This window comes from Varroa destructor, unplaced genomic scaffold, assembly GCF_002443255.2.
Source record: "Varroa destructor unplaced genomic scaffold, Vdes_3.0 BEIS01000005.1, whole genome shotgun sequence".
Classification (NCBI taxonomy): domain Eukaryota; kingdom Metazoa; phylum Arthropoda; class Arachnida; order Mesostigmata; family Varroidae; genus Varroa; species Varroa destructor.
The window spans coordinates 21,667,120-21,694,359 of record NW_019211458.1 but is presented as its reverse complement, the minus strand read 5'-3'; the positions used below and the strand labels follow the sequence as shown (position 1 = coordinate 21,694,359).

The 27,240-nt window shown below is 43.1% G+C and overlaps 1 protein-coding gene across 3 annotated transcripts in view; it reads left to right on the top strand.

Annotated features, from left to right (window-relative positions):
• Positions 1-16,314: 16,314 nt before the first annotated feature.
• alpha-Catr (alpha-catenin related) overlaps positions 16,315-27,240 on the top strand; it is a 121,401-nt gene continuing 110,475 nt past the window's right edge. Inside the window, exon 1 of one of the 3 annotated variants that reach the window (XM_086990692.1) lies at positions 16,315-21,872. Coding sequence is in view for 1 of the 3 variants with exons in the window: in XM_086990691.1 (XP_086846817.1) it covers positions 21,834-21,872 (39 nt within the window). In the remaining 2 variants the exon portion in view is untranslated. The remainder of the gene's footprint in view (positions 21,873-27,240) is intronic. The other 2 variants (XM_086990690.1, XM_086990691.1) reach the window with 2 other exon arrangements.

The window sequence follows — 27,240 nt, the reverse complement described above, 5'->3', positions numbered from 1 at the left end:
TAAAACAGAAATGCTATAACGATTTAAGAATAATTTAAGATAGCATGCTTTATCTATTGAAGTCATCATGTTGTATGTACATCATGGTCGCCTTCAATCAGGTCTCAGAAACAAGCCATTTAACGACAAAAGCCTCTTCTATGTTTAAAGATATTTTGAAACAGTGTTTGTTAATGAACTAATAATAAGATTCACATCTATATAGAGTATAACAAATTGCCCAATACATAACTCGCTCAACCGAAGTAACAATAATTCATGTGAGCATCAAGTCGCAACATCTCGAGTACGTACAATACTACTTATCACTAATTTCTTTTTCCCGTTTATCGCACATCGTCATAACGGTAAAGTAATATTTACGAGAACAGCGAAGTTTTCAAAGTGTCTGAAGAAACAGCCCAGGAACGTACAAACATGTTATTCTTTTATAATTTTTTTCAAAAAAATAAAAAAAATTAACTTAAAAAAGCTGCAATTGTTGCATTATAGCTCTGCTCATGATCGGTTACCTTCCATATTGAACAAAGTGTTCCCTTTGCTCGAAAGCTGCACACATGCATTTCTCTTGCTTGTATAAGATGGCGCACGTGATGTACGATATGTGCATGATACACGATTCGCTTTCATTAGAAATGAATGACCCGAGGCACTGTAGACCCTTTGTCGGTTTTTTGTGGTTCGCCTCGCGTACGCAGTCTTCAGTTTTCTTTCTCCTCCACCCCTTCTCTGTTGTTTCCAATAATGACAGGAATATGAATAATAATCAGAGCAATATCCTTGATTAATGACAACGCCAGGCAGCGGTACGATGCTGGCGTTCAGCTCTGTTCGTTGTATTCGTATCCAAACGACGAAGCACCTCACGAAATCGCGTCATCCATCACTCATTATTCATTCGGCATTCCTTTATTATTATCCGTTGGCGTCGGACACGAAAGTCACATGATGGTTGGAACAGCCGAAGCCATACGATAGTGCAGGAACGGCCTAGCTTTTACTGTCGGCTTCCGACTTTTTTCTTTGCAGGCCTATTAGGCTTCTAAAAGATGACAGCGCCCAGACCATACCAACATCTCCTGGATCAGCTAAGTTAGGCCGGGGCAGCTATTCTACGGCTTCCGTTCGGTTCTTCGGACCTTCTGGACATTTACTTTAACATGGCCTTATAGCCAATATAGGACAGGCAAAGCAGGCTGAGAAAAAGGAGTGCATACTACGCTACTATCGTGTAGGGCAACAGGAACAGTGGGAAACGCAGCCTTTTTCACGATAGCGTTTTGCAAATTTTGGGCAGTCGTAGACGTTGTGCCCTGGCCTTCCAACAGCTTTTAAGGGTTACCATTACTTCACTTCCCTTTACAGTAGAGGGTGATTTATAGCTCGTATTGTACCACTATATGTTGTAGTAGCTATCAAAGGTATTGGTAAAAACCAGGTGTGCGGAAACCATTGCGTTTTGGTAATGTCACGTATTGTGCTAATTCCTATTATAATCACATCGGTATTTACTAACACTTTATTTAAAACCGGTTACGCGGCTTGTTAGAAATCCTATAAAGTGTCTGCTAGTTATTCCTGCTTGTGCTTTTTTGATAATGCTCTCGTGCCTTTCGAAGGCTTTCGGAGGCCTAGAACGACTCACAGAACCCCCGTATCGATACGTCGTCTATCCCTTAACGAATTGAGCTACGAAGTTGATGTCTTTCAATAAAAGACCATGTCTATCGTCGCGATGATCATTTATTTAGTGAAACGAAGATGAACTACGATTGAAGAAAGTCTTCAATCGTAGTGCTACAGCATTGATGATCGACAAGCGTGCCAGTGATAATAATTGGTCTTTGAGTTTTTTTGCTATAATGAATGCATTCTTTTTTACTGCGGTATTTTCATTTTAGTTACTACAATTTTAGCATTATAACACATTGAGCAATAGTTGCAGCATTGAGAAAACGATGACTTCAATGGTTATTGTTGGGTCACTTTTTTTTTTTTTTTGTAATCGGGCAGGTAACCCACTTATTCGCCATTCAGATATCAATTATCTCTGAGGCCAGTGTAGGCTGGGTACGGCAGGCAACATACAGAAACATTGCCTATCTATATTTTGTCTTTGCCATGGAAATATTTTTCCCTATTTTGTTAAAGTCGCCATAGCTGTATGTACATGAACTGATCTTCATAGTATCCTATGTTAGGCCAGTTCTTAACTCTTCTGGGTTTTGTTTCCGATTAAAAATAATAATGGGGGCTATAAAGTATCGATTAGCGTTAGCTAAAATACTTCTGCAAATGACCTCACTTAGATTATATATTATGATTATATATTAATACAAGCAAAAACGATTGGTAGCACTGGCGGCAAGTTGGACATAACAGAAAAAAAAAAAAAAACTTTGTGACCCGTATCAATTTCTTATTTTGAACCTCAGTGACCAAGGGAGTAGATTATGTAGATTTTTAGCAAAATACCATATATTCGTTGGGTCAATATTTCACATTGTAACTGTGTGGGCCGACATATTTCTGGCTGACCTTTAACATCCACTCGACTTCATGTATTTAAGCTGGTCATCAGAGGTCTTATGCCGTATCGTTGGACAGCAGGAATGATGTTCATTTATGTTAAAAGGTACGTACTATGCAAATGATACTAGTAACTAAGTTCACAAAGTGTGTAATTTCCTAGAAACCTTGTTTAATCTATTCATCGTAGCCTGAATTATTAACGGAGTAACGATAACCGTAGTTAGATTCAACGAGAGACCAGTTTATATCCATCAGTCAATCACAGAGGAGTATCACGAATTTTTAATATGTGTTTCTACTTGAAGCTGCGGGCGACATGTCCCCATGGCGACAGCGAGAACTTGAGGCCCATTAGCATTGCACAGTGAAGCTTTTGTGCAGTATTAAACAAACATTACAACGAGTAACATCAAATACAATGTGTAATAGATTATGACGATTTCCTTTGCGCCGTGCCCCTCTAGTACTTTGACATACATGGTTTCATCAAAAAAAAAACATTCGAATTACTAGTTAATCTCAATTATAACACGTTTTGAGAAGCTTCCCCATTAACAGCGGCTCAAGCAAATCATACGCATATATTTTTCTATTTGTATAGTATATACATAGACCTATCAGGGAATCTTCACTTCAATTTGTTATGCAATTTTTTCAACTACCTCACTTTCCACGAAATCCAGCCGTTACACTATTGTTTCTAATATATCTTCCCTAGTTCTTATCCTGTAGAAATAAAAACTCTTACTTACTGCTGGTTCAATGGATCAGGTGTGATCCGGTTTGTAGGTGGAAGAAATGAGCACGTCTTTGTGGAGTGTGCCTCCTATGTACATCACACCCCCTAGACAATTGATCCTCCTGTGATCTACCTCTCGATCTTCCGGTGCAGTTTTTTGGGTGCTGGGGATTGAATGAAGTTTAGTCAATTGAGATTCCTGTTCATTCGCCTGATTGTTGTGGCGCAATGGCTTTGGCTTGTCATGCAGGCGTCGAGTATCGACCTCAGTCGTGTGTTTATCGATGTTTGAAGAATGATCCTTGAGGAGTTGGTTGTAAAAGGATAGGTGGTGACTGAGGGCTTATCAACAATGTAGGACGCCCATAGGAGTCCTCTTCTTCCCATTGATCTAGCCATTGTCGGATATACAATGAAGTAATCATTGCACCTCTTTCTTTGCTGCCGGTTTCGGCTGCGGCTGGAATGGAATGCTAGCCAGAAACTTTTATATTCCCTCTGAAGCGAGTTGGGTCACTGTTTGGTGGGATAGTTATTCTGGCAATGCGACGGGTCTTGCTCTGCGGAGTCGGGCTCATGCTCTAGAAAAAAAACGTGCTCGCCGGCGACGAGTCTGATAAACACCCTGATTGTTCGTTGTGAGCTTATCTCACTCTTTTAGCTAGCCTGAGCACTAAAATACTAGCCTAGGGAGCCGCAGGATACAAGGATCGTAACTGATTTTAATCTAGAACTCTTTTCTATCATTCAAAATAGACAACTGCTCTTGTGACACGGCTCACTTCTGCGTTAATAAAACCGCATACAGAGTTATAAGATTCGTTCGTTTTCAAGGTTTGTTGTTTTTAACAGCAAATTCTAGCGACAAAGAGTCGCTATCGACTCATCCGTGGCCTTCTTGGTTAAACACTTCAACGCGGGCTCCTACTGAGTAATCATAATAATTTCAAATAGCTGAGAGCCTGTTATGATAGAATATTAAAAAAGATCGATGTCATTATTGAGAATTCGACTTGAATGCTTCAAAGAAGGCACACATTTGCAAGGCATTAAAACGAAGCATATTTTTATTGTTTTTGGCTTTGTTTTGCCTTTAGCCTTAGGACAATATTTGTAGCCTCTTAGACAATATGCTAGGCTCATGTTTAATTTCTAGATTTTGCGGCCTTTTTTAATCGAAAACTTATTCATATCTGACAGTGTTTGTATCAATTCAATTTCCAAAACGGGGCAGTATGTGTTTAGCTCACTGTTACTTCAACAGAACCCGAAGCCAAATGGGTTATTAGGAAATGCATGCTTCACCGCGTAATGCGTTTATATACGCGACAAACAAGATACGAACTCTTCGCTTGGGTACACTTAAAAACACCTTTTCACTATTAGCGTCGTCATTTGTCGCCAAACTATGGAGGAAACGCGGACATCTCGGACCACATTTTTTACCAAAATCAGCTAACTATAATAAATTTATATCGTGTTATATATTGTTTATCGATAAGTTTGATCCATAAACTACACAGGCAGTCTTTCGTTTTGTTTAGCCGAAATCTTATAAAACTGACAATTTTTTACACTTCGATGTAACTTCGAACTTTAGTTATTGCAGAGTGGCACGATTTTGATTACGGTAACATCTAGAAGACTGGTTGATATCACTTAAAGAAAAATTGATTCAGACGGAAAAACATCTTTTACTCTTCCAAGTCAACGTTGCAAAGGTTACAGGCGCTGGGAAATTCATCGAAGAATAGTGAAAACATTAGACACAGAGGTCTTAAGCGAAGGCACACTACGTGAATGGCGCAAGCGATTTAGGAACGAAAATCTGAACATTTAGGCCTGGCGAGAAGGTGACCAGCTGTCGGGACCCGAAAGACAATAAAGCGGAGCCTGGAGCCTATTAACTTTACTGGCCGAACCTGGCATTTAATATATAACGTGTTACAGACTTATAACCCAATTACTGACAATACAGAACCAGGGAAAAATGAGTCCTCCGTGAATCTCTTTGATCAACCAAACACCCGCGTAGAGTATACAGTCGTTGACGAGGCATACTTTAATCTCTGATACCAGCTAAATAAAGGCCTGGTGAGAGAATGATATGGTCCCAAAGAGAAAACGAGTTTGGTGTCGACTAGGTTCGGGTGTATGATGATAATAGGACTTGAATTAAACATCAGGACATCTGCCACCATGAGATATTGCCGAAAATGAAACAATGAATGCCGGCAAGCCGCCATCTGGAGTTCCTCGCAAGACTTATGGATGGCTGGCAAGGCAATCGAGATCTGGCAGTCTCGCTATTTGATTACAATGCCAGACCCTATCGCCAGGCCTCAATTACTTCCTGGAATATACAAAAGAATATCTACTGACAGCTCCAATCAGCTTATTTGCCCAATCTAGGCCTATACGTGATTATGGAGCTTTCCATGTCGTAACAAGGACAACTGGAGGGCAAGCATCATTTAACATCAATCTAGTTCGAGAAGCGATAGGTAGAGAAATTATACGTGGGAACGCGAATAATAGGTATATAGTCGTCCGGAACCTGTCAGGTGGCTGTAACAAGTGTGTTCGAGGTGCTCTTTAGCACGTTAATAGATCACTGGTCCAGCCTGAATAGCTCAAAAGTTCTGAAACTTCAAAGTCCTCTTTTTGGATTCTCTTATGATAGTCTGATATGTCTAATTATCGTAATCATTTCGCTTTAGAAAAAATGGCATAGTAAGTGTGATTAACATTCATTTTCTTCTGTGGCACGGACACTGTGTTAGGCCTTCAAAAATGATGATTATATTATATAAAATAATATGTTTATAATTATATAAAAACATACCCTAGCGATAGTACTGAGTATGCTAAAATTATAATGATTCCAGTCCGAAAATTCAGAAACGAAATCTCGCTGCATCAAATTGTATGCATACATGTATCATTCGTCGGCTCGTCACGAATAATTTGTACATAGAAATTTCAGTACTCGATTTTCATTCAAAGAAAACTTTTGGTTGGAGGACCCATTTTGGGAAATTTATTTTTTGGCCCTTTCGTAGCGGTCAGATTCAAAACGCAAAAAAATATCCTGCTGAACTGTGGAGTTCGTAATCTGACTTGCGTTCATCCGATAATTAAGAGGTAACCGTTTCTACTGAAAATATTTCTTATGTTTTCGGCCAATAAAGAAACTGTTAAGAGGATCGGCTAGAGAACTCAGTATGGGTTTGTTTCTCGCCACAATAGCTCTGATGTTCCATTATCTGTGGTCATCGCTAGGGACATTGGTAGTTGTCCGAAGTCTAGTTATTTGTGTAGCCGTTTTGTCAATCCCCTTGTCAAGCTCGCTGAGACATTGACAATGATTTTAGGAGCTCCAGGTAAGTCAGCGGTGAAATGGAGCTCGAATCCAAATGGAAGTATTCAACCACCTTATTATCTTAGATAATAGCGCATAAAAATCTCAATTAGTTGCTTGTAAAAAGTAATCGATGTGTAATCTCGATAAACACCTGTGATTTTAAACTGCAGAAAACTTGTTTTTATCATCTAGAGACGGATTGTTTTTCAGAAGAGAGTTCATTCAGTGAATAGCACAGTTCTTAGATTCAACGTTCGGCACTGCCGATAAGGATTGGTCCGGGGAGTCGGTCCCAGTATATAATGAGGTGCAATTACGGGTCGGTTCAAACCTTAATTCTCCACCTCCCGTAATCTAAGTATAGTAAGCAAAAGACATTGGTAAATTATCAGAAGATCTACTAGCAATAATAAAAATTTGGTACTCATTACTTATTAATAGTAGGTATAAACTCAGTAGTTTAGTATGTTCATTTCTTTAGAGTAAATTTACAAGCTACCACTACCAGCACAGAGTGTTGACGTATATCTATTTTCTGATTCATTTCTATTTGCAATATGAATGGAGAACATATATCTATCTTTGAAAGGAAAGCTTACCTTAGGACACTAACTAAATGGCATTTATGGCCTTAAAAACGTGTACATAGTAGCAGAACGCACTGGAAGTTTGATCTCTGTTTTCAGGTGTCAATGCAACAACAAGCAGTTGGCCTAATTAGCGGCCTAGATCGACACATAGTAGATCCATATGACAGCATTCGACCGTTAGTTACCAAAGGTACACACCCAGCGTTTGAAGGTGATCATTAGGGGACCTTTTTCTGAACGAGGCGTCTGTACGATGGCTCTTTACCAGGCAATGTTAAATTTTCAGCTGATACGTCTTAGAATCGCAATCATTGTACCTGTTGAAGTGGCGTTTCTTCTCTATTAAGTACCAGGTCAATATTTTACAATACAAAAGCTTAGGGAATGGAAACCCCCATGCCATGCTTCCGCGCATTGCATATGTGCTATGATATGCGATGCTGCCTAAATAATAAAACATATGTAACCAGTATTGGGTAACAGTTTTGCGGGTGTTCCTGCCCTTGTCTCTGGGCTTTATAATCATGGTGTGCTTAATAAAATGAGCTGCTTGTAAACCTTAGCGCAGTCGTCTAGGTCATCAGCTACTTGTGAAGCAATAGTCGCGACCTAACATTGAAAAGATAGGCTGACACGTTGAAAGCGAAGTGTTATTCGAGCACTCCCACTGACAAATGACCACTCCCACCAAAGACACGCTGGTCGACCTATCTGTTTTAAGTATAATTCTGATTAATTTTCACCCTCTTTTAACTGTGCTTTGTTTAACAAGCATGGGATTAGTGAGAAATTGACATTTGCTGGTAAAGGGACATTCAACAATTATTTTATAGTTCCGCTTACCGAATCGTTGTTTCAATATTCAGTATAGTTAGAGAAAATCACGAGTAAACTTCTATGAAGATGAAGTATGCCCTGTTAACGTCTATAAACCCATACAACATAGATATTATTCATTAAGTGGCTATTTTTATGTATCTATGTGCCGTTACTCTCCGCAGTGTCACCGAACGAAGCCCATTTGAACATTTATTTGACACAAGCACCCTACAGTGAAGACATAGTCAAGGTAGATGGTAGAAGATCACGCATTGTCGCTAGATCTATTTTGAATTTCGATCTGATGATACGCCATCTTAGTATCCAGACTGTAAGGAACAAACAAAATAGTAAAGAATATATGCCTTTTCAACCCAATAATCAGTCGTCAGATTTGATTATTGTCTTAAAGGGCAAATTTACAGCAATAGACTTATGAGTATTTCATCATAAACGAGCACTCCGACAAAGCTTTACGTCGTTATAATAGAATACGAGGGTTACCTAAACATTGGAACTTTCTTTATTAACATACGGTGTGCGCTATGTATCTCATTAAGAAAAGAAAAAAAGAAGTCTATATATGTATGTATGTACAGTTAAATGCGACATTTTTGTCTAAGAACGTAAAATCAGGGACGATTAGACTGAGTAATCGCTAACGTCGACAGAAAAAGCCATTCATAATGCATATTTCTGCCGTATATACAACGTCTCGTGTTTTTACCAGATGCAAACAAAGAGGCTAATCTTCATGCAGGATGTAGTCTGATTTGGTCTTTGCAGGCAACAGGAGGCGCTTAGTCCATCCTGCCAGTGCTTCGTTCGCCGTTACGATAACACCGATATTGGTGAAAATAAGCTCTACAATGGACTCCACCTTTCGATCCTGCATCGTAGCGGTTTAGCAAATCGTGTTGCCATTCATGTGGATGAGCAGTGTTTGCTAAGGGATGGAAACTAGTCTATTACTGACGTTGAAAGAACTCAAATAACGAATTATTGCCCAAAATTATATTAACAATTGTTGATCCCCGACCCAGCGTTAACAGCGGAAGGTGTCCACATATTTTGGCCTGTTCCAAACGAACCCTTCTAAAAGGACAGTTACGTATCGCTGCAAATAATTGACTCAGCTGGTCGTGAGATGAATATGGAGCGATACTGAGGAAAATTAACTGGCAGATGGATATGACGTTCCCCTTGGAATGATGCGTCATCTAATTTAGGGCTTGAACACTAACTAAATATAAGTTAACTATTCTAAATTATCAATAGGGAAAAGGAAGCCTCTGTTGGACAAACATGCGTAAACTTTATCTTCCATCATTAGGGTTCTACAGCTATTACTCTTGTATACATACGAATACATGTATTCCAAATCGACTTATGTACGACTTTCATCGACTCATACGAGGATACACGCAACCGTAATGGATATGGATGGAGCGGAAAAGAGCTCGCGCTTGTTTATGTAGTGAATAGCAAAAAAAACAGTGTTTATCATATCATAATTGAAGCTATATTTGTGATGAACTAAAATGAATCCTGTGTGTAGCATAACACACTCTAAGAGTTATGCTGCCCTGTGTTTTTTTTTTGAAATTTTATAATATTTTTTTAATATAAAACTTTTGAAATAGTAATAAGTAAATAGTTGTTAACCTAGGTTCGGTTGTCTCCATAGTGAATGAAAAAGCAAATCAATAATGTAAATTAAATTTGTTCGTAAATATGGGCACTCATCCAATAAAATTTGACTCGTTAAATAAAATAAAAGTATAATAATACGAGCTTCATTTCGTATTTACAAGTAGGTACAGTATATATATGTGTGTCGAGCTTTTTACTTCAATATAATATACAGAATAAGACATTCAACGGTGACGAGAGCCAAGCACGAGAAAAAGACGTTGTCGCGCCAGTTACTTGAATGCGTCACTACTAATCCTAGGGGCATTTCGAGCCCCCAGTGTTCTACGAACGATCATTGGGGCCAAAAGCTGTTATTACTTATACTCAAAAGTTTAACTTGAGTTAAACTTAAGAAGCACTACAGTAATTCAATAAATTGACCACTTAAAAATGGCCGACTTTGTTTTACACTTCTTTTTCTTACAATTTGACGACAGCTGGCGGCATTTCATTGCACAGGAGTATAACAAACATAATAATCAAAAACGATACCTGTGGACTAGTTGAAATATTCATTATTATTATTATTATTACCAAACACAGAAGCAAAGTGGCTGTTACTGCTTTATTGCCTCTATGCGCAGCATCCGCCTGCATTTACCTGAAGTTACCCGAAGATGCGGACTTACTTAATCATTTCTCGCACACAAGGGGCCATGACAAACACACAGGATGCTATCCAACCTCTATAAACGAGTGCTCCCTACCTGATCTAAAGTAAGTTCGGACCTATTTGGCCTGAATCTAAGTTTTAAACCCTAACGCATCGTGGTTGTTGTATTACCCTGTACCACCATCCCGTTATTCCGTTGCACTTACCCTTGTTGTGGTTCGAGACGTCTTCTAGCAGATGTCCCTTTTCCTCGTATAAATAAGCACATTCGACTGTTCCGGGGTAAAACTGACTTTCACTTACGAAGCGTTTTGTAAATACTAGACCGTAAAAAATCACCCTTTAAAAATTTTCAATCGTTGTCTACGACAAAGAATAAAAACGTAGCGATTGTTTTCAAAGTGAAGTGAAATCCTAGTGCAGAGCTCGAAAAATTAGGCAATCTACGCATCGCCGCTTTCGAGATGAACTGCACGCACGTGCATGAGTACGAACTTTTTTTCGGTTTAGCGCAGAAATAAAGTACTTGCAGTGTTATCCGTTCCGGCTTTAGCAGCTGTCGTGAACTGAGTCAACTCAGCTACCGTCTACCAACACACCTTACATGCGAACGACACCATATGCGGAATGTCAATCTACATACACAATACATAGGGTGTCTAAATGCATTTAGCGAACTGTATATGGGGGTCATGCGTTCATTCGCTGTTATAGTTACTCTGAAAAAGCCAGGTACTTCTAAAATAAAGCCATAAACCCAGCAAGAAAGAAATGGGAGACTCATTTTTGAAATATGAACAAATATAAACTATTATCCAGGGTCTTCGAGCTGGATAAACCTATAGCGAAATAATCAACCACCTTGGTCACCGGACATCGACGGCTTAACGAATTGCGACTAAGTGTCTATCTGCGGAAGAGGAAGAAATACGAACGCTCACGCGATAAACAAAAGGACATGCCATGAAGGTCAGGCAGAAGCCGCTTTGGCCCTACAAAACTGAGTGACTTCATTTGTGTCACTTGTCGATGAGTTTTTTTTTGTTTTTCTCAATGTTGGAAACATACTCATTGTGCACGCGAAAACTGATCACAGAGAGGACCATCAGCTGGCCAGCGATTTAGAGAATGTCTCATTCGAGGGTATTACCGAATCTTGAGCCAATGTCCACGAGTTGAGTGCTGCATCCGGCAAATTTGACATTGTCCCTCTCTATCCCTTCTAGAAAGACATGCCTGTTGCCAAAGAAATTGATTTCTATATTCTAAACCTGTGTTCACACCGTGGATGTCTACTGTGCGGAACAGTAAGTTATGCGCCTTTCAGCAAGGGGCGCACGAGAGAATTAGTGCAGGGACGAGCATATGAGCGTGTTATGGAACAAGAAGCTAGCTATTTTGCAACTCAAGTTAAAATGCGTTAAAGTACTATGCACGTGGCGTGGTTGGCCTGGGGGTTTAATATATTTGGAAGCGATTTCGTCATCTCGTTTACTATCGCTATTAAGAAGGCGTTGAAAAATACCGACAAAACAATCCTGGGACGAGCTTGCCAACAGTTTGGGAGGGTTATTAATGCCGTGATCGGAGCAGACAGCTATTATATAGAATAAATACGCCCATTAGAGATGTCTCGGTCGACACGTACAAAACATCTTATCCAAATACCTACTTTCACTTGCACCGGCAAGCTACATTGATGTTATCACAATTCAACCCGAACACCCTGTATGAATGCGTAGGTGCGTTGGCATATACCTGTTATGTGCTCAGCATAATTTCGTCAAGTGGGTCGGCTGATGTGAATTGTAGTCGGCCGCCTGTATCAACGACTCAGTACAGGGATCGTCGGGCAGGATCACGGCTCATTGCACGCGTATCGGCACGACACGGTCCTCGTAAACCTCACCTAGGCAACGCTAGCTGAGGGGCCTAGCCCTTATTCTGGACCTATTTGATCTCATGGTTCAACATTAGAAAGTTCAGGATCCTAGTTCAGAGATGCTATTTATGTTTACGAATAAAGAAGTTCATTCAATACCCGCGACAACTATGGCGAACCAGCACCGACGAAGACCGCATTTAGAAAGATGCCATACCCAGCGACTTGTGGTGATGATGACAATGATTTGACCATTATACTGCCTGACTAGCAGACTCGTTAGATGATACATATCGTCAGTCACCGACATGCTGTTGGCGTTATAAATGGTTCTTGGTGACTCTCAACGCTTCCTTCTTGGGCGTCTCCATAGATCTCTCTATTTGTTCGATACTCACACTGATGCAATCCATACGTAATCACTGAGGCTGTCGGTTAACATTTTGGTGCTGGCCCCCGTATTATCTTTAGCAGTAGTGACAGGTCTTTGGTGGCAGCACCAGTTCTTCAAATGTCCCATTTCTACGTATCATTGTAAAATTGTCTGATTAGGGCTAGGAAAAAGCGTTGCAGAAAAAGTACGAACGTACATAGGCTGTACGAGGTGCAGTAAAAGCCCCCTATTCTATAACCCTACAGTCAGATGGTTTCGCCAGATGCGGCTAGCTATCATGGGGAGTGCGTTCATCGCAAGAGGCAGTTACCTGCGCGTCGTTTCATATTCAACAGCTGGACACAGCCAGAGAGGACAAAAGGCCCTCACTATCCGAGTCACGTCTACCTCACGGTAGAGCCTCAGTCCGTTGTTGAGGTTTGGCCGGGGTTGAATCTCGCTACTTGCTACTCGCTCGTATATTGAGCAGCAGTGCTTGCTCCGATAGGCCAAAAGGCGCCAAATGTGCCCGCTGTGCTTTGGGCATTGAAGCTTCTCAGTCGGTCACTATAGCAAGTAGCATTAGACATATGCAGATATATATTATACATGTACATATATGTACAGGTAGTCAGCAGGCTGATCTTTGGTGGAAGAATACGCGCACTGGAGGGCAGAATATTCTAAATTAGTGTTATATATTCACTCATCGTGCCACGTAAGAGAACTCCGAGCTATGATCTCAACCTCTACAAGCTAACGTAATCTGTGTATGTTTGATAAGGTGGAGATGCTTACTCACCAACTTCGGTGACTACCACATTGTAAATATTACAAAAAAGGCTTTTGTGATTAGCCAACAGAAAAGTTCGGCATGTTTTTCTATGAAAATAGTTTAGTGAGTTATAAATTAGACTAACCCGACCTCGATTCGCTAGGCAAAGCTAAATTTCAATGGACAACTCTATGTAAGCCATCCGGATAGAAAAGATACACCCAATTAATGCGCTTTGATTTGTACGTTCCGAAAGTAGACAATGCCAACTGTCCAGTTGACTGCTCTGCGGTGGCTTCGATCTCTTACGTAGTTACTCTATTACTACTCCTACCGTTGTTATTGCTCGAACTGTTCAACCGAACAAGAAATCGACGTAAACGAGGCGAGGAGCTGCAGCGGTCACCGCGTGTTCGTTATTCGGTCTGCGGGTAATCAGCAAAGTGGCGATTCATCTTCAGGATTCGACTGATTACTGACCATATTGACAAAAAAACAACAAGAAAGTTTGTTAGTCCTGCAGGTCCCTATCGAGCACCTCCACTGACCATTAAGTTCCCTTTCCTGGAATATGCGAAGTCCAGTACACCCTATTTACGTGCCGACGTTACGGCTACTGCTATGGCGGCTGCTGGTTTTGTTCCCTAGCATTAGTCTGCCGACGATGACGGCAATGATAATGATTTCCGATCTGCTATCGCTTCAGCAACTATCTCTTGATTCGTTTGCGCATATTTTGAGCACTCCGTCCAGCTCTTCTGTCGATCGACCTCCTCAGTGTTCTACCTCTCGTGTCTGTGCAGCCGTTGCTATACATTAGCATCGCCGATGAACATAATATACCCATAATGCCTCCTGCTCGCGGCGGTGTCTGCCACGATACAGGCGCCGGTTGTCTGGGAGACTCATTCTTCCGTCAATTGTTGCCGCCTCCACAAAAGCTGGAGGGTGGTAAGCCGCAGCGCCTAGCCCTTTCTATTTACCAGCGGCATGTAAGGCATGAATCGTACAATAAGTAGATCGCAGAGCTTCTAGCATACCCTTTATAAGGTTACTTTCCGCCTTGAAGGATGACTTCGACCTTGGTTTGTTGACGAAAATCGAAAACGGGAAAGAGGGCTAGTGTCGACGGTTGGTTGGTAATATGTTTTCGCTTGTCTATGAGCGCCGTTTGGAATTCTTACCGAAGTCAGATTACAGAATGCATTTTCTGTTTCGATGTGGCTGTGGTCGTGCTGCTGAGCTCTGTGCGCGATAGATAACGCTGCGTTGTGGGCTATGTCTAGACATCGTCGTGCACTGTGTATTGCAGTCTTACACCGTCTCGTCATTGGGTTGGGTTCCTCTCCGTACGCGGACTCTCGCCGTCAAAGGCTCTTTCCCACAATTGGGTATGGTCCCTTATTGCAATGTTCGCAGGTGGTCGTCGAGAAACAGTGACGTGAATAGCAAACCCATACGTCTCTTCCTCACGATATTTCGACTACAATAGGTTTTATATACATGCAAGTTTAAAAATAGATATTTATTTACGTTAACATGAGTGACAGGACCAAAGAGCGCCTGTATAACTCTCTCTCTCTCTCTCTCTCTCTCTATATATATATATATATATATATATATATATATATATATATGTATATATATATATAACTCAATTACCGAACTAAATCAACTTAATAAGCAACATATTCAAATCCACAACAATATCACTTTGCAATAATCAGTAATTTGCCTTATCATTCGATACAAAATTGTCAAAAGTAATATTCAACAGATTATTACCGTAGATTTCGGTCCTTCTAGTTAACGTATGCAAAAGCTTGTGCATTACGTCCTTACGATGCCTGCTATGTATATACATTGCGATCAGTACCAACTTCACGACACTTGAAGAACCAGTCGTTTGCCGCCAGCTTGACACAGTTACTAAATGTGCGAAGTACCGCTCAATGCATTGTAGCAATATTGTGCTATTATAGGTCTCGCAGTTGCCCTTTGTAGTTATTCTTACCGCCGAGATCGTCAGCGCCATCGTTAAAAGTAATGCCACAACACGAAAATGCCGCTGTGAAGCCGACGATAACATTCCGCTTCACCCTCAGACCACCTTTCGTTGAGCTGGTGTCCTTGTGTCGTCGGTATGAGTAACTCGTTAAAGGCTGCCGCACGACGACTGCCTTTGCCATTGCCCCCTATGGGCCATTTCGATAGCGAGTGGGTAGGTGGCTGGCTCTCTCTTTTCGCAGTGTCGAAGGGTCTTCCTGCTTCCGTAAGAACTTCTCCGCTTTTTTCTTCGCTCTCTTGGCCTCCTTCCCTTTGTCCGTGTTTTCTCTCTCCATCGTCCGTTGGGCTCGCAGATCGCCTGTCTGCTGGCTTCTGCGTGTACCAACACGTCGTGTCTGCTCTATCATCTTCAAGTGCGTCGTGTGTACGCTTTGAAGTGGAGAGGGCCAGCCATTGCTTTATATGTCCATCGACTGTTCCTCGGAAAGAAGGTCTGCTCTCCGCTGCAGCCGCTACTATCAGCTTCCCACTGCTTCTCTGCCTGTTTGCTTGAGCCAGAAGCTGAGGGAAGATCGTGGTCTGCCCGCCGCTCACCCGCCGTCGCTACTACCACCACACGACAACTATCACCACGACCGCTGGTCCTGGCACTGGAATCTCTAGCGTTGCCGCTGCTGTGGTTCGCCCTTCCCTTTCGCACCGTTTTTCGCCTCGCGCACGAGGATTTACTCTCGCACTCTCCGCTGTCGTGTCCCATGCTGCAATGCTCGTTTGCCCCAACGTTCGTGTGCGGTAGCAGCAGCACCAGCAGCGGCGGTAGCGGCTGGTGCCGCGTTGGTCCTTCTGCTCCTAACTGGTGGCGCTGTGAGCGCCTGGCCCTCGGCGCTCCTCAACGCCCCTCTGCTCCCGCAGCTCTGCTCGGGCCTCCAGGCTCCACCATCTTTCAATGCGCGCGAGAGCCAGGTGTTGGCCCTCATTCGAAGCCACGACACTGTAGGGCAGTACACCCTTTGGCGGCTAGCCGTACCAGTGACAGCTTTGGCAGCAGTGTCGCCTGCCTTCAAGCAGATAATAACGACAGTAGCCGTTTAGTTAATTTGGCTAGACTGGCACTGTCGAGCGGCATTGTCCGCCAGCCGTCGAAGTCAAGTTGTTGCCCCGATCAGCAGCATCGGCAGCGGAGCCAGTAGTGGCGCGTCAAGTCGGCAGCGACGTGGGCAGCAGCTTGACTGCTGGTTGTTTCATCCTGGGCAGGCCATGTCAGCCGTCAAAGACGGCGACAGAACGATAAACAGTAGACACTGCAAAAGCGGCAATAGAAGCAAGAACGACAGCAGTGGAAATATCGGCAAAACCGTTAACAGCAGTTACAGCAGCAGCAGCAGCAGCAGCAGCAGCAGTAGCAACAATAACAACAACAGCAACAACGAGAAAGGAAGACGTAGCACGAACAGTCGTGGTGCGAGCGAAAAAAACCTGAGGACATCGACAATAAAAAGAAGACTGGGTGCAGCCGTAGCAGCAGACGCGGAATCGTGCAGGAAAACGTGCTACACGTCAACGTGTAAAGCTAGCCATGGCATGGCCACTCTACGAAACAGCAGCGACACAAGAAACTTGCTCATTCGTTGTACCAATGTTATTGCAAGTAGCATGATGATGTACGAGAGTAATATCGTCAGACAGCGTGCACCGGACGTGAAGCCATTCGTCTATGGGGGACGCTGCATAAGCTGTGGTTGTGACTGCTGCCCATAAGGAAGAAGAACAAGCCCAGGGAAAGACAACCAGCCCACAGGGGTGTTAAGTGAACACATGACAACAGCTCGTGCTGCACAAGAATCATCACGTCGATCCCTGTTTTCCTTCTCTCCTTCTCTAAACGAAAACAAACATAGTCACGGATACAGGAAATGAAATCATCGTACAAGAAGAAACCGAAAACGCCACAATTCAAATATAGACAAACGCGCGTAATCTAGGAGCGCGAAAAAAACCTGCAGTGATCATGTCCTTCCAACCTACAGCAACCAAAGAAATCTGTGAAATAGGCACATAACAAAAACGCTAATCGATTCGATACGACGAGAGCGAGACCCGGCGAAACAAAATACGAACACGTCATCCAGCTTCGCTCGTATTGTACTAGCTACCTTTATTACTTCCTCTAACAATATATATATATATATTTGCCTTTATCTGGCATCGTCGAAGAAAAAAACAGAAAGCTCGTGTCACGAGACAAATCATATGTGCGTTGGGCGGGTAGTCGCGCGTGCGTAAACAACGAAACGAATAAGCGAGAAGCTCTTGTTTTACCGTTCGTAATTTAATCATAATAGAAGTTAGCGACTGCGGAGCCGCTGATCTATCTCACCGTTCAATAATCGTGTAACAGATCAGAAAATGCCGGTATTATCTATGTCTGCCAATGGTGACGACAAGCACGATCATTTAAATGATGGTATTGCCAACGAGAGTGGTAGCGGCTGCAGAATGATAGCAAGCAAAGTGACGAATCGGCTGAATATGTGAAAGTCTTCGATGGTAACAGCAGTGATGATCTCGTACTGCGTGATACCGCAACACATCTAACACTGTTCAACATCATATAGATAGATATATGTATATATATATATACGTATATGTGACAGGGTAGAAGATGAATGGACGGAAAGAGTACGCTGTGTTGACCCGTTGCGTCCGTTTGACGTAATTTGACGCTTGTTGGCATCGGCAGTATAGGATAATGCCGATGACTCATAAAGATGACAATTCTTTATTACGCAGCTATAGCAAACATTAAACTTGCACCAGTATGATACGATACTTGTTGGTACGCGGTGCGTTGTTAATTATCCAGTCGGCGTCACGATTACCCACATTGGCTGATTGAGAGATGAAGACGGTGAAAATAGAGGGGGTCCGGTCATATTAGAAAAGTAAAGAAACAGAGGAAAAATTTGAGACAGCAAAACGGCAGATTGAACAACTACTACAGCAGTGTCAACTGCCCTTCCAACCAATCGGCTTGATATAGCAGCACGAAACAGTACCTTCCTGCCTCGCATAAGTTTTTGCCAGTAACCACAACAACTAGCTACACCAACAAGAATATAGCAAATAATAACATGCATATGAAGGAGGGTAAGGTAGACCGCGTAACAGAGAAGATGCCATTACCACCGTCGTCACCAGTAAACGCAACGCAGCAACTGTCCAATCAACCAATTTGATACGAATATTACCGAAGCAACAACTGGTACTACATCTATTAGGATCTCAACCAACAACAACAACAACAACAAGACGAAGAAAAGAAGACTCCGTGCAGATCTTCAGCTCGAGCGTCATGTATACTACTACTGCAGGTTGTACAGCTACTGATAATAGGATCATATTGACTATAGCTATTATAGCTACTTCAACTACTGCTATACTTATTCCCATTGCTCGTACTACTACCAACAGTAACAAAAATAATGATAAAAACCATATAATCGTCAAGACGTAATGCATCCCGTTTAAAGTATTCATCAACAACCTTTTCCGTGGACAATTACGAAGGACTCTAATTATCGAAGAAATCTAGCAGCAGTACGTGTAAGAAAAACGAACGGAGCGAAAGCCGCAGATGAGAGAAAACGTATCGCATTCTACATATACACCGAAGTCGATGGGAGTGTATATATGTGTGTCTATGAGAGTGAGCGCCAAACGACAAACCCCGACGACATGATTCTGACAACAACAATTAATATAAATAATAGAGTACGCACTACATTGCAAGGTGTGCCAATAGGCCACTCGTGAAGAAAGAGCAAGACGTAAATAGATTAAGTAACAAAAAATAAACCGGTGAAACGAACGGACAAACCGAGCTACTGCTATTACTTCGACGATCGTGTTGTTTATTACACACAAACACACACACACACACACACACACACACACACACACACACACGCACACACGTACATATATACAAAAAACATATACAACTATGGAAGAAATATATATAATAATCTATATCTATACGAAAAACATGGAAAGCGTTGAAAAAACCCCATACGCCGAACATTTTCGAGACGAGATCAACTAATCGCCAAACCCCATCGAAACATACCCCGTCGAACCAACGTACTATTGTTACTAACGGTAGTGTGGCAGTGCATTTTCGAACTTCAGTGAGACTTGTTCATGTTGTCAATCAAGTAAATAATTAAATCTACTAAACGTATTACTAGCCACTTGATTGATAGTAATAGCAGCTCTACGTATCAGTGTTCGACAGATAAAAAGCAAGAAAAAAAAAACGTGTACGACAGTGAGATTACGATGATGATAATAATAATAAGTAAGATATAACTAGCAAGTTATCAAGCCAGATTGTGCTGTTGGGCAGTGAAACAAAAAGAAGCAATCCTCACCCAGCCGGCACCTCGACCAACTGATCGACCCGCAAGCAGCTATATAGGCTACCAGGAGAATACTGAAAGATCGCAACACTTGCAAATACTGACTACTGCTGCAGCATCGGTGGCAACCACACGCCAGCTGCGGCCGCCAGTAGTGGCCATCTGCCACGAAGGAGACGTTAGGGGCAGGCCCACCAACCACCAGCGCTCAATGTTAGCAGCAGGACAAGTGCCGCCCTTGGTATCGCATGGGACCGCACCGAACCGAAGATGATAACAGATTATTTATAGTGCGCTTAAACTAGCCAACGCACTGAATTTGCTGAGGAGTATAAATTGTGTCGGTGCTAGCGGTGAAGGAACAGGTCGAACGGCCCGGTGCATGGTTTATCCATCATCGTACGGATGCTCTGCGGAGAGATGGCGAGAACGACAACCAGGACGGCAGCGTAATCGAATGAGGGCTTCCATAGCGCTCCAGCAACAGCTCGTGTGAGGAGTGCAAGTATGAGTGGACCACGCACGAAAACCCGATATCGTTCAGAGGAGCCTTGGCGCTAGGACAACGGCCAGCATCATTACGAAGCCGCGCTAATATAACCAACTGTTGTGTGTCCGTGTGCGAGTGTGCGAGAGAGTCGTAAATAGGTCTGTATAGAAAACAAGGCGAAGGCGCAAACGCCGATATTTACCAGGAGAAGGTAGGGGGCGTTACGCACCCTTAACGCTGACGGCGCCCGCGTAGTGAAAGTCGACAAAAGAAAAACAGCGCAGAAGCAACGGCAATAGCGACAGGAATAACAACAATAACTACGGACAATAACAAAAAAAAAACACGACAAAAAAGCACGATGGAAAGTAGGACCTCAAGACGGTAGCCGACAATGTAATGAAGCCGGTTCATAAAAAAGAGGAAGCAGCAGATGAAGTCGCCGTTTCCGCTAAACGCCCAAATAAGTTCACCGCCCACTACCGACCTGGTCAAGAATACGGACAGGCAAAGGGGCGATTATACGCTTCTATTACGATTGATGATACTAATACGAACGAAAACAGAAGAAGGAAGACAAACCTTCGAAGCAGCAGTGTTGTTGTCGAACAAACCTACCACGGCGACGACACAGAATAAACTGAGTGCGGAACGACCTGAACTGAGCTACAGGACGAATGGGAATCTGAAGAAAAAAGACCTTATATATCGATATATATATATATGTGTGTGTGTATATATATATATATATATACTGGAGGCAGGCATCGCTAAAAGGAAAACGAAGTCATAAAAGACCGAGAAAAGGTTATGTATATTTATATCAGATAGAAAACCTCATTTCAATTGATATTCGCCTCTCAAGCTATTGTCCGTTGCTGTCGTAGTGTCGTCTCGTTTCTGGTTCGGGAATAATGAAGATATCGTAACAACTTCTGATGCAATGCTAATAAAAACAGCGACAGTGGTCTAGTTAATATAGTAAACACCTGAGAACCGCATTACTCGTACGCCGACCCAACAAATCTGCAGGTTGAAACAACAACGATATTAGAAAGCCGTCGCTGGCGCTGTTGCTCAGGCAGCAGCACCATCGTCTCGTCACGCCTCGACAACGGGTTTACCGCCACCGTAAAAATCCAGTAATGCAGTGCTAGTCACTATTAGATCTTCGTTTATCGCTAGTATAAATCGAACGACGATTCAATTGGCAGGATAAAGGAAGAAAGAGAAATAAACAAAAAAAATAGAAATCAATTGGACTGTCTTCCACAGGAAGAAGACAACAAGGGGGACTGGACTACCAGTGATTGTGAGTGCGTGATTATCACCGGCGATGCGGACTATTGGTGGTGTGCCCAGTGAGAACTGACCCGGATTGTGGCGACAGGGTCAAGACGACCACACCGAGGTGAATACGCCACTCACCACGAGGCCCCGGCCGGTCCAGCAGGCGCCCTGAATTGGTACACGCGATATCAGACCTCGCTGCTAGCACACAGGTTTCGATCAGCAGCGAATATCGGCGTCGGGGCCATGATGCAGCCCTCTTACGAGCCCATTCTCGACTCCAGGGTGAGTACAATCGTGTAGTCTAGACTAGGCTAGAAAAAGGTGACGTCCACGAAGACGACGCTATTTACAAACCACCACAGAATAACAGACAAAAATATTTTCACGTGTACACACTTGCCGGCTATGTTAACACTGACGTACCATACATGGAGATACGTAAATGATACATCTGTATGCATCATATATATATATATGTATATACATGCACAAAAAAACTACTTGACAGGTATATAACATAAACAGAATCCATTTTCAAACTGTCTGTATAGTACATATAGTATGTTCGTAAGCATGAAAATAACATTATATATACTCATTTGTCGAGGAACACTTACGTACTACGTTACGTTATTATAAATAACATTAAAATCAATGTGCATATCTGATACAACCAAGTGAATTTTTATCGAGCAAAGGAACACATTGTATTATTGGTTTGGTAAAAGAACTGTGCTTTCTTAAGAAGTTATACTAGCATTCCATTGAATTATTAATGCCGTAGTTACATATGTATGTTACTCGTAGACCACAATGTTTATTGGATGACGCGAAAACTATGTAATGCAACGAAGCGAACGCAGTAGGCACTCATGTCATCGCATGTTTCCTATGAGGGGATTATGTTAATGTATCTAGCAGGACACAAGACAGAAAAGAAGCTGATGAGGAACTGGAGGGCAGAAAGCGTTAAAGGAAACGACATGTTGCCCCGTTTCCCTGGTCCTTCACATAAATGCCACTTTCCTTCGTCTCAGCCGGTGGCCTGCCTCACGAACAGTCGTGTTTGTATGTTAGTGGCTCTTACTACAATGCTGGTTCTAGCCATTGGGTCCTGAGGCGCTGAGCCGACGAACAGCATTTTAATTTTTCCCATCTCGGCATCTGTGCAGTGCAGGTGGGCACAAGTGTTATTCCGTACTTGTGACGGGTGCGGATGCAGGTGGAGACGGCGACGACCATGTGCCCGTGTTTTCGTTCTGAGAAAACGGGACGGGGCCCCATGTTAACGATTCTTGCTGCCGCTGCTGCTGTACCAGGCGATGCTGATGTTACTTTTTGACCTGCAGGTTTTGCTGATGCAGCCGATGACGCTATTCGCTGCAATCTCAGGAGGAGCTGGAGGTAGAGTGTCAGCAGTGAGCACTTTTACGGCACTCTCCGTCTGTACGGTGACCACTGTCCGACCAGTTCCGTTGTTCAATCCAAGCTCTGTTGCTCGCCAGTGATAATGGTTAGATCCCATTCTGCTTCTGAGTCAGGTGTACTGCAATAGTATGACGATGCCGATCCGCTTATCATGGGTGTTCATTTGCGAAAAATCAATATGGCACAGTTGCCATATTATCATGGGAATGAGGGCAGAGGATAAATGGACGTAGTGTTTCTGATAGTAGGAACGGTGGTAAATCAAAATAGAACCGATTGGCAACCGCATTGAGGAATCGCTGGTAGGAAGGCTGGGTGCTGCCGGCTGGTTCGGTAAAATTCGGAACGTGCCAGCTCAATCAGACTGCAATCTGTGCGAGGTAGTTTTCGGCCGGCCATATTCTCTGTATCGGCTGGCCCTGTACATCGCACAATCACATAAACTCTATTTTGGTATGTTTGGGTTGAACCGTAGAGATAAAGCCAATAGCACCGCCTCAAACTGGGTACGGCGCAAGCGACGTCAACGATAGCAGCATTGGAGGACGCGGATGCATACTAATGCTGTCGGTGTGTTTGGGGAAAAGCGACTTTTCAATCAGCGACACTCTCCATCGCGACTGCCACAGGCACGCTTTTTGTGTACATATCTTAGTGCGCGTATACATTCGTACGTATGGATCAATGGCTGAGCGTACGAGAGGAGATGTGCTATAGGATGTTTCTGGCCTTCTGCATGTCTCCGAAAGCTGACAGATGTACGCGTCGCACGTTTCTTTTCGTGCCTGTTTAAGCAAATTTACTTCTTGTACAGCTTTTAGACTACACCACCACCATAGGTTACCTACTACTACCGGTACGCCGCTCTTTCCCCAGGCCAGACAAGACTGTCTATAACAGGCGCTATTTTTCCAGAAAAGGGCGGCCGTCTGTCATATAGCGGCTTTTCGATGATAAGGGGCTCGAAATAGTAATAGGAAAAACGGAGGCAGAAAACAGAGAAGAAGCAGGTCGCTAGAGCAAGCTACATAATAACAAGGCGGCTTTCTATCGCCGGCATGGTCCGCGGAGCAAAAAGATCCTTCAGGGAGAAAGCTGTGGAAATACTGGGACATGGATAAAAAAAAATGTAGATTTATGTAGTATTTGTTGAGAGAGGAAAGATATTGTTTTCTGTTTTATTACCTCCATATTGGAGCTATACAGTGGTATCTGATCGGCGTAAACAGAAAGAATATCTAGCGAAAATGGAAATTCATGACATTAATAGTAAATGCATGTCACATGTGAGATTATTTATAAATTTGTCGATGAAAGCCGTTTGGAAGAGTGGCAATTTCCTATAACCAGATATCAGGCTACCTTCCTTTTAAAGACCACCAGTTTTACGACTAAAATATAACGAAAACGTAAACGATTACAGCAGGCTGCGACAGACGCAGTTCTCGGTTGATGATCTTATGATTTTGAAAATCGCAATGAAGGGCCTATTTTATGGCGGAAAAGAGGCAGTAGTTGCTTGGAGTTCCTCATTCGAAGCTTCTGATAGCTGCTAACATGCTGGTATTATTTCTTCGCTCACGATTTATTAGTGCGCGACTAGGGTGGCTGAATGAAGCGGTGCTTCCGTTTTGTGTAAAAATATCGAACGCATGTATTTCTAACGTAGGTTTTTTGACCGCCATTTCGACGATTTAGCTCGGAACGAAAAAAGAAAAGCCGTCTATAGTACCAATAACATCAACAGAAGTTGGAGCATGGAGAGGCTCGGTCCTGTGATAGCAGAAATGTTGAACTACCCTTCGACAGCGTCCTTTTCAGAAGGAAGAGTTAGGCGCCAACGGACTGATGGATTGACCGCCCCATCCACGTTCGACGGCTCCGGGACGGCAAAGTCAAGCCAAACCTGTCTTTGTCCCTATTTCAGGAATCCCCCTTCTTTTAGTTCAGTTGAAGTCCAGCCGGCTACGGCAGACCAAGCTGGCCGAGGCCTCTGTTCTGAATCGTAAAAAAGGCTTTGGTCGCTAGGCATGAAAAGGCCGCCTTCACCTCATCCACCGGGACCGTTGGACGACATTGCTACGGCAAGAAAATAAAGATGGCGCGGCAGCATCAGTGGAAGCAAGAAACGTTAGTTCAGGCACATAGACGGACCTCTACTTGAAAAACCTTTAGTTTTCTCCGCTTTCGTCTCATGCCGCCGCTTCACCTGCTTTAATGACTACGCATCATGCCATGCGCCAACGGCCACCAAGACGATAAAAAATAGAAGATGCACGATAAGAACAAGAACTTTCTAGTTTTGGTGAATGGGCGGTGGAATGCATTCTACTATTAAAGCTACCTGTAGGTAGCTAGATTAAAACGATTTGGTCGCGCAGCTCCACCTGCCAATATCAACAGTAGATCCCCAAAGACAACTCGTGGTTGCTGTTCTCGTTTAAGGGACAAGCGGAAAGCACTTATTTGACAATAAAAGGACAAAGAAGCAGACGATTTCGTTTTTCATCGATATCGTTCAGGTTGCCGCTGTAGCTGCAATCGGTGTTAGCAGCGTAAGCTGCTCTAGCTAGTTGACGTCCTGTCTCGTACGTACGGCCATATCTTAACACGAACAAATGCATTCACTTCATCCATGCTAATGTACAAAGCAAGGTTTACGGAAAACGGGCTTGTGACACGGGCGTGTATTATGGCTTTTGTGATATACTTGCCGCTCACTATCTGTCCACTCGCCCGGCAACTGCTGCTTCTTCTCTATGCCAGGTTTGTTCGACTTATCTTGTTTCAGCTCACAGGCTCATTGTTGTCTCGTTGGCCCCACCCAAATGGTAACAAAGGCTCGTCAGTTTCCTAAACACCTAGCTTTTCCTTACTTTCTCACAATAGTAAGGCGCCCATGCACTCAGTTAGGCGGTAGCAACAGCCATCCCTAGGCCGTTGCTGCTCGTGCTGTTGTCGCAAAGGAAAAACTCTCAGTTAAATACGGCCAGGCGCTTTTTAGCACTTCATCGAACAAATGGTACCAATACGATTTCAGTGTCATCGGTCGGTCCATTGATATCGGTGCCTCATCCTACTCTAAATACCGGTGTCTTTGCCACTTGTTCTGCCTTGGCTCCCGCTGTTGTCCCTACCACTAGTTTGGCCTGCTTTGGCTGAAGCCGCAAATGAAGCGCCTGTCACCCAAGGGGCCTGTAGGTTGCAGACCCCTTGCCGGTGTCATCTCGCCTGGCCTTTCCTTGGTGTAAGGGATTATCCTGCATTTTTGTGACAAAGCTAATAACACAGAACATAGTAGATAGAGTAATTCACTGCCCTTGGCGATAACCTTCGATTATCGAGTCTGTCAGTTGCACAAGGAGACGCACTCAAGGAGACGACGATGACAAGGAAGAGAATTAAGCCAGGCGGTCAGACGAGGGAGCAGAATCGCTAATAAATTGACGATATTCGTATACGCCACTGCTAATAACAATATCATTGTTAATAAACAATACCAAGAATCTCGGCAGCAGCATAAGTGAAAAGCTATGATGATAAATGACAGTGATGAGAGAAGTTACGACATTAACAGAGTTGCATGCTTCAAAATTCAAGCGTGGCCCTCTTTCGGCATCCTGTTATCAACATTGTCAAGTCGAGTATTACTGATGGCTGGATTTTTTCACTCCGTCGCTCCCTACCAGGTTCTCAGTTCCCGACCATGCCGTGGTTGATTGCTTTACACTTTTACCTCACTGGTTCATTCCCCTACCCGCGAAGTTTCCTAGTAAAGACTTCGCTGTTGGATGTACACAGAATGTAATCTCGGGTCCGCGGCGGAACAGCAGCCCTAACAATGGCGCTAGATTGGCAGTCCTGCTGAGGAACCCGCTGGGCAGCGCTAAGCAAAATGAATTTGTCACTACATACTTTTTCGCCGTTTCTGCCCTGTATGTGCGCGTAGTCTGTGCTACTTAAGGTCTTTCATATTCCTTTGGACATGTCTGCCCGACGAGGCCAGACCACGCGGCCTTATTGCATATTATTTAAAAACGCTTGAAGCAGCAAAAGGTACTTGAAAAAGAAGAGAAAGCTGAAATAAGGAGGGGACAGTGAAGAAAACTGGTAGCTTTCGTAGACGCTAAACGCTCTCTTAGGTAGAGAAATGAATTCGCGCTTCCCCGTTTTATTTCTAGGACTGTCGCCTAACACAAAGGTCCAGCGAGTTATGAATCTA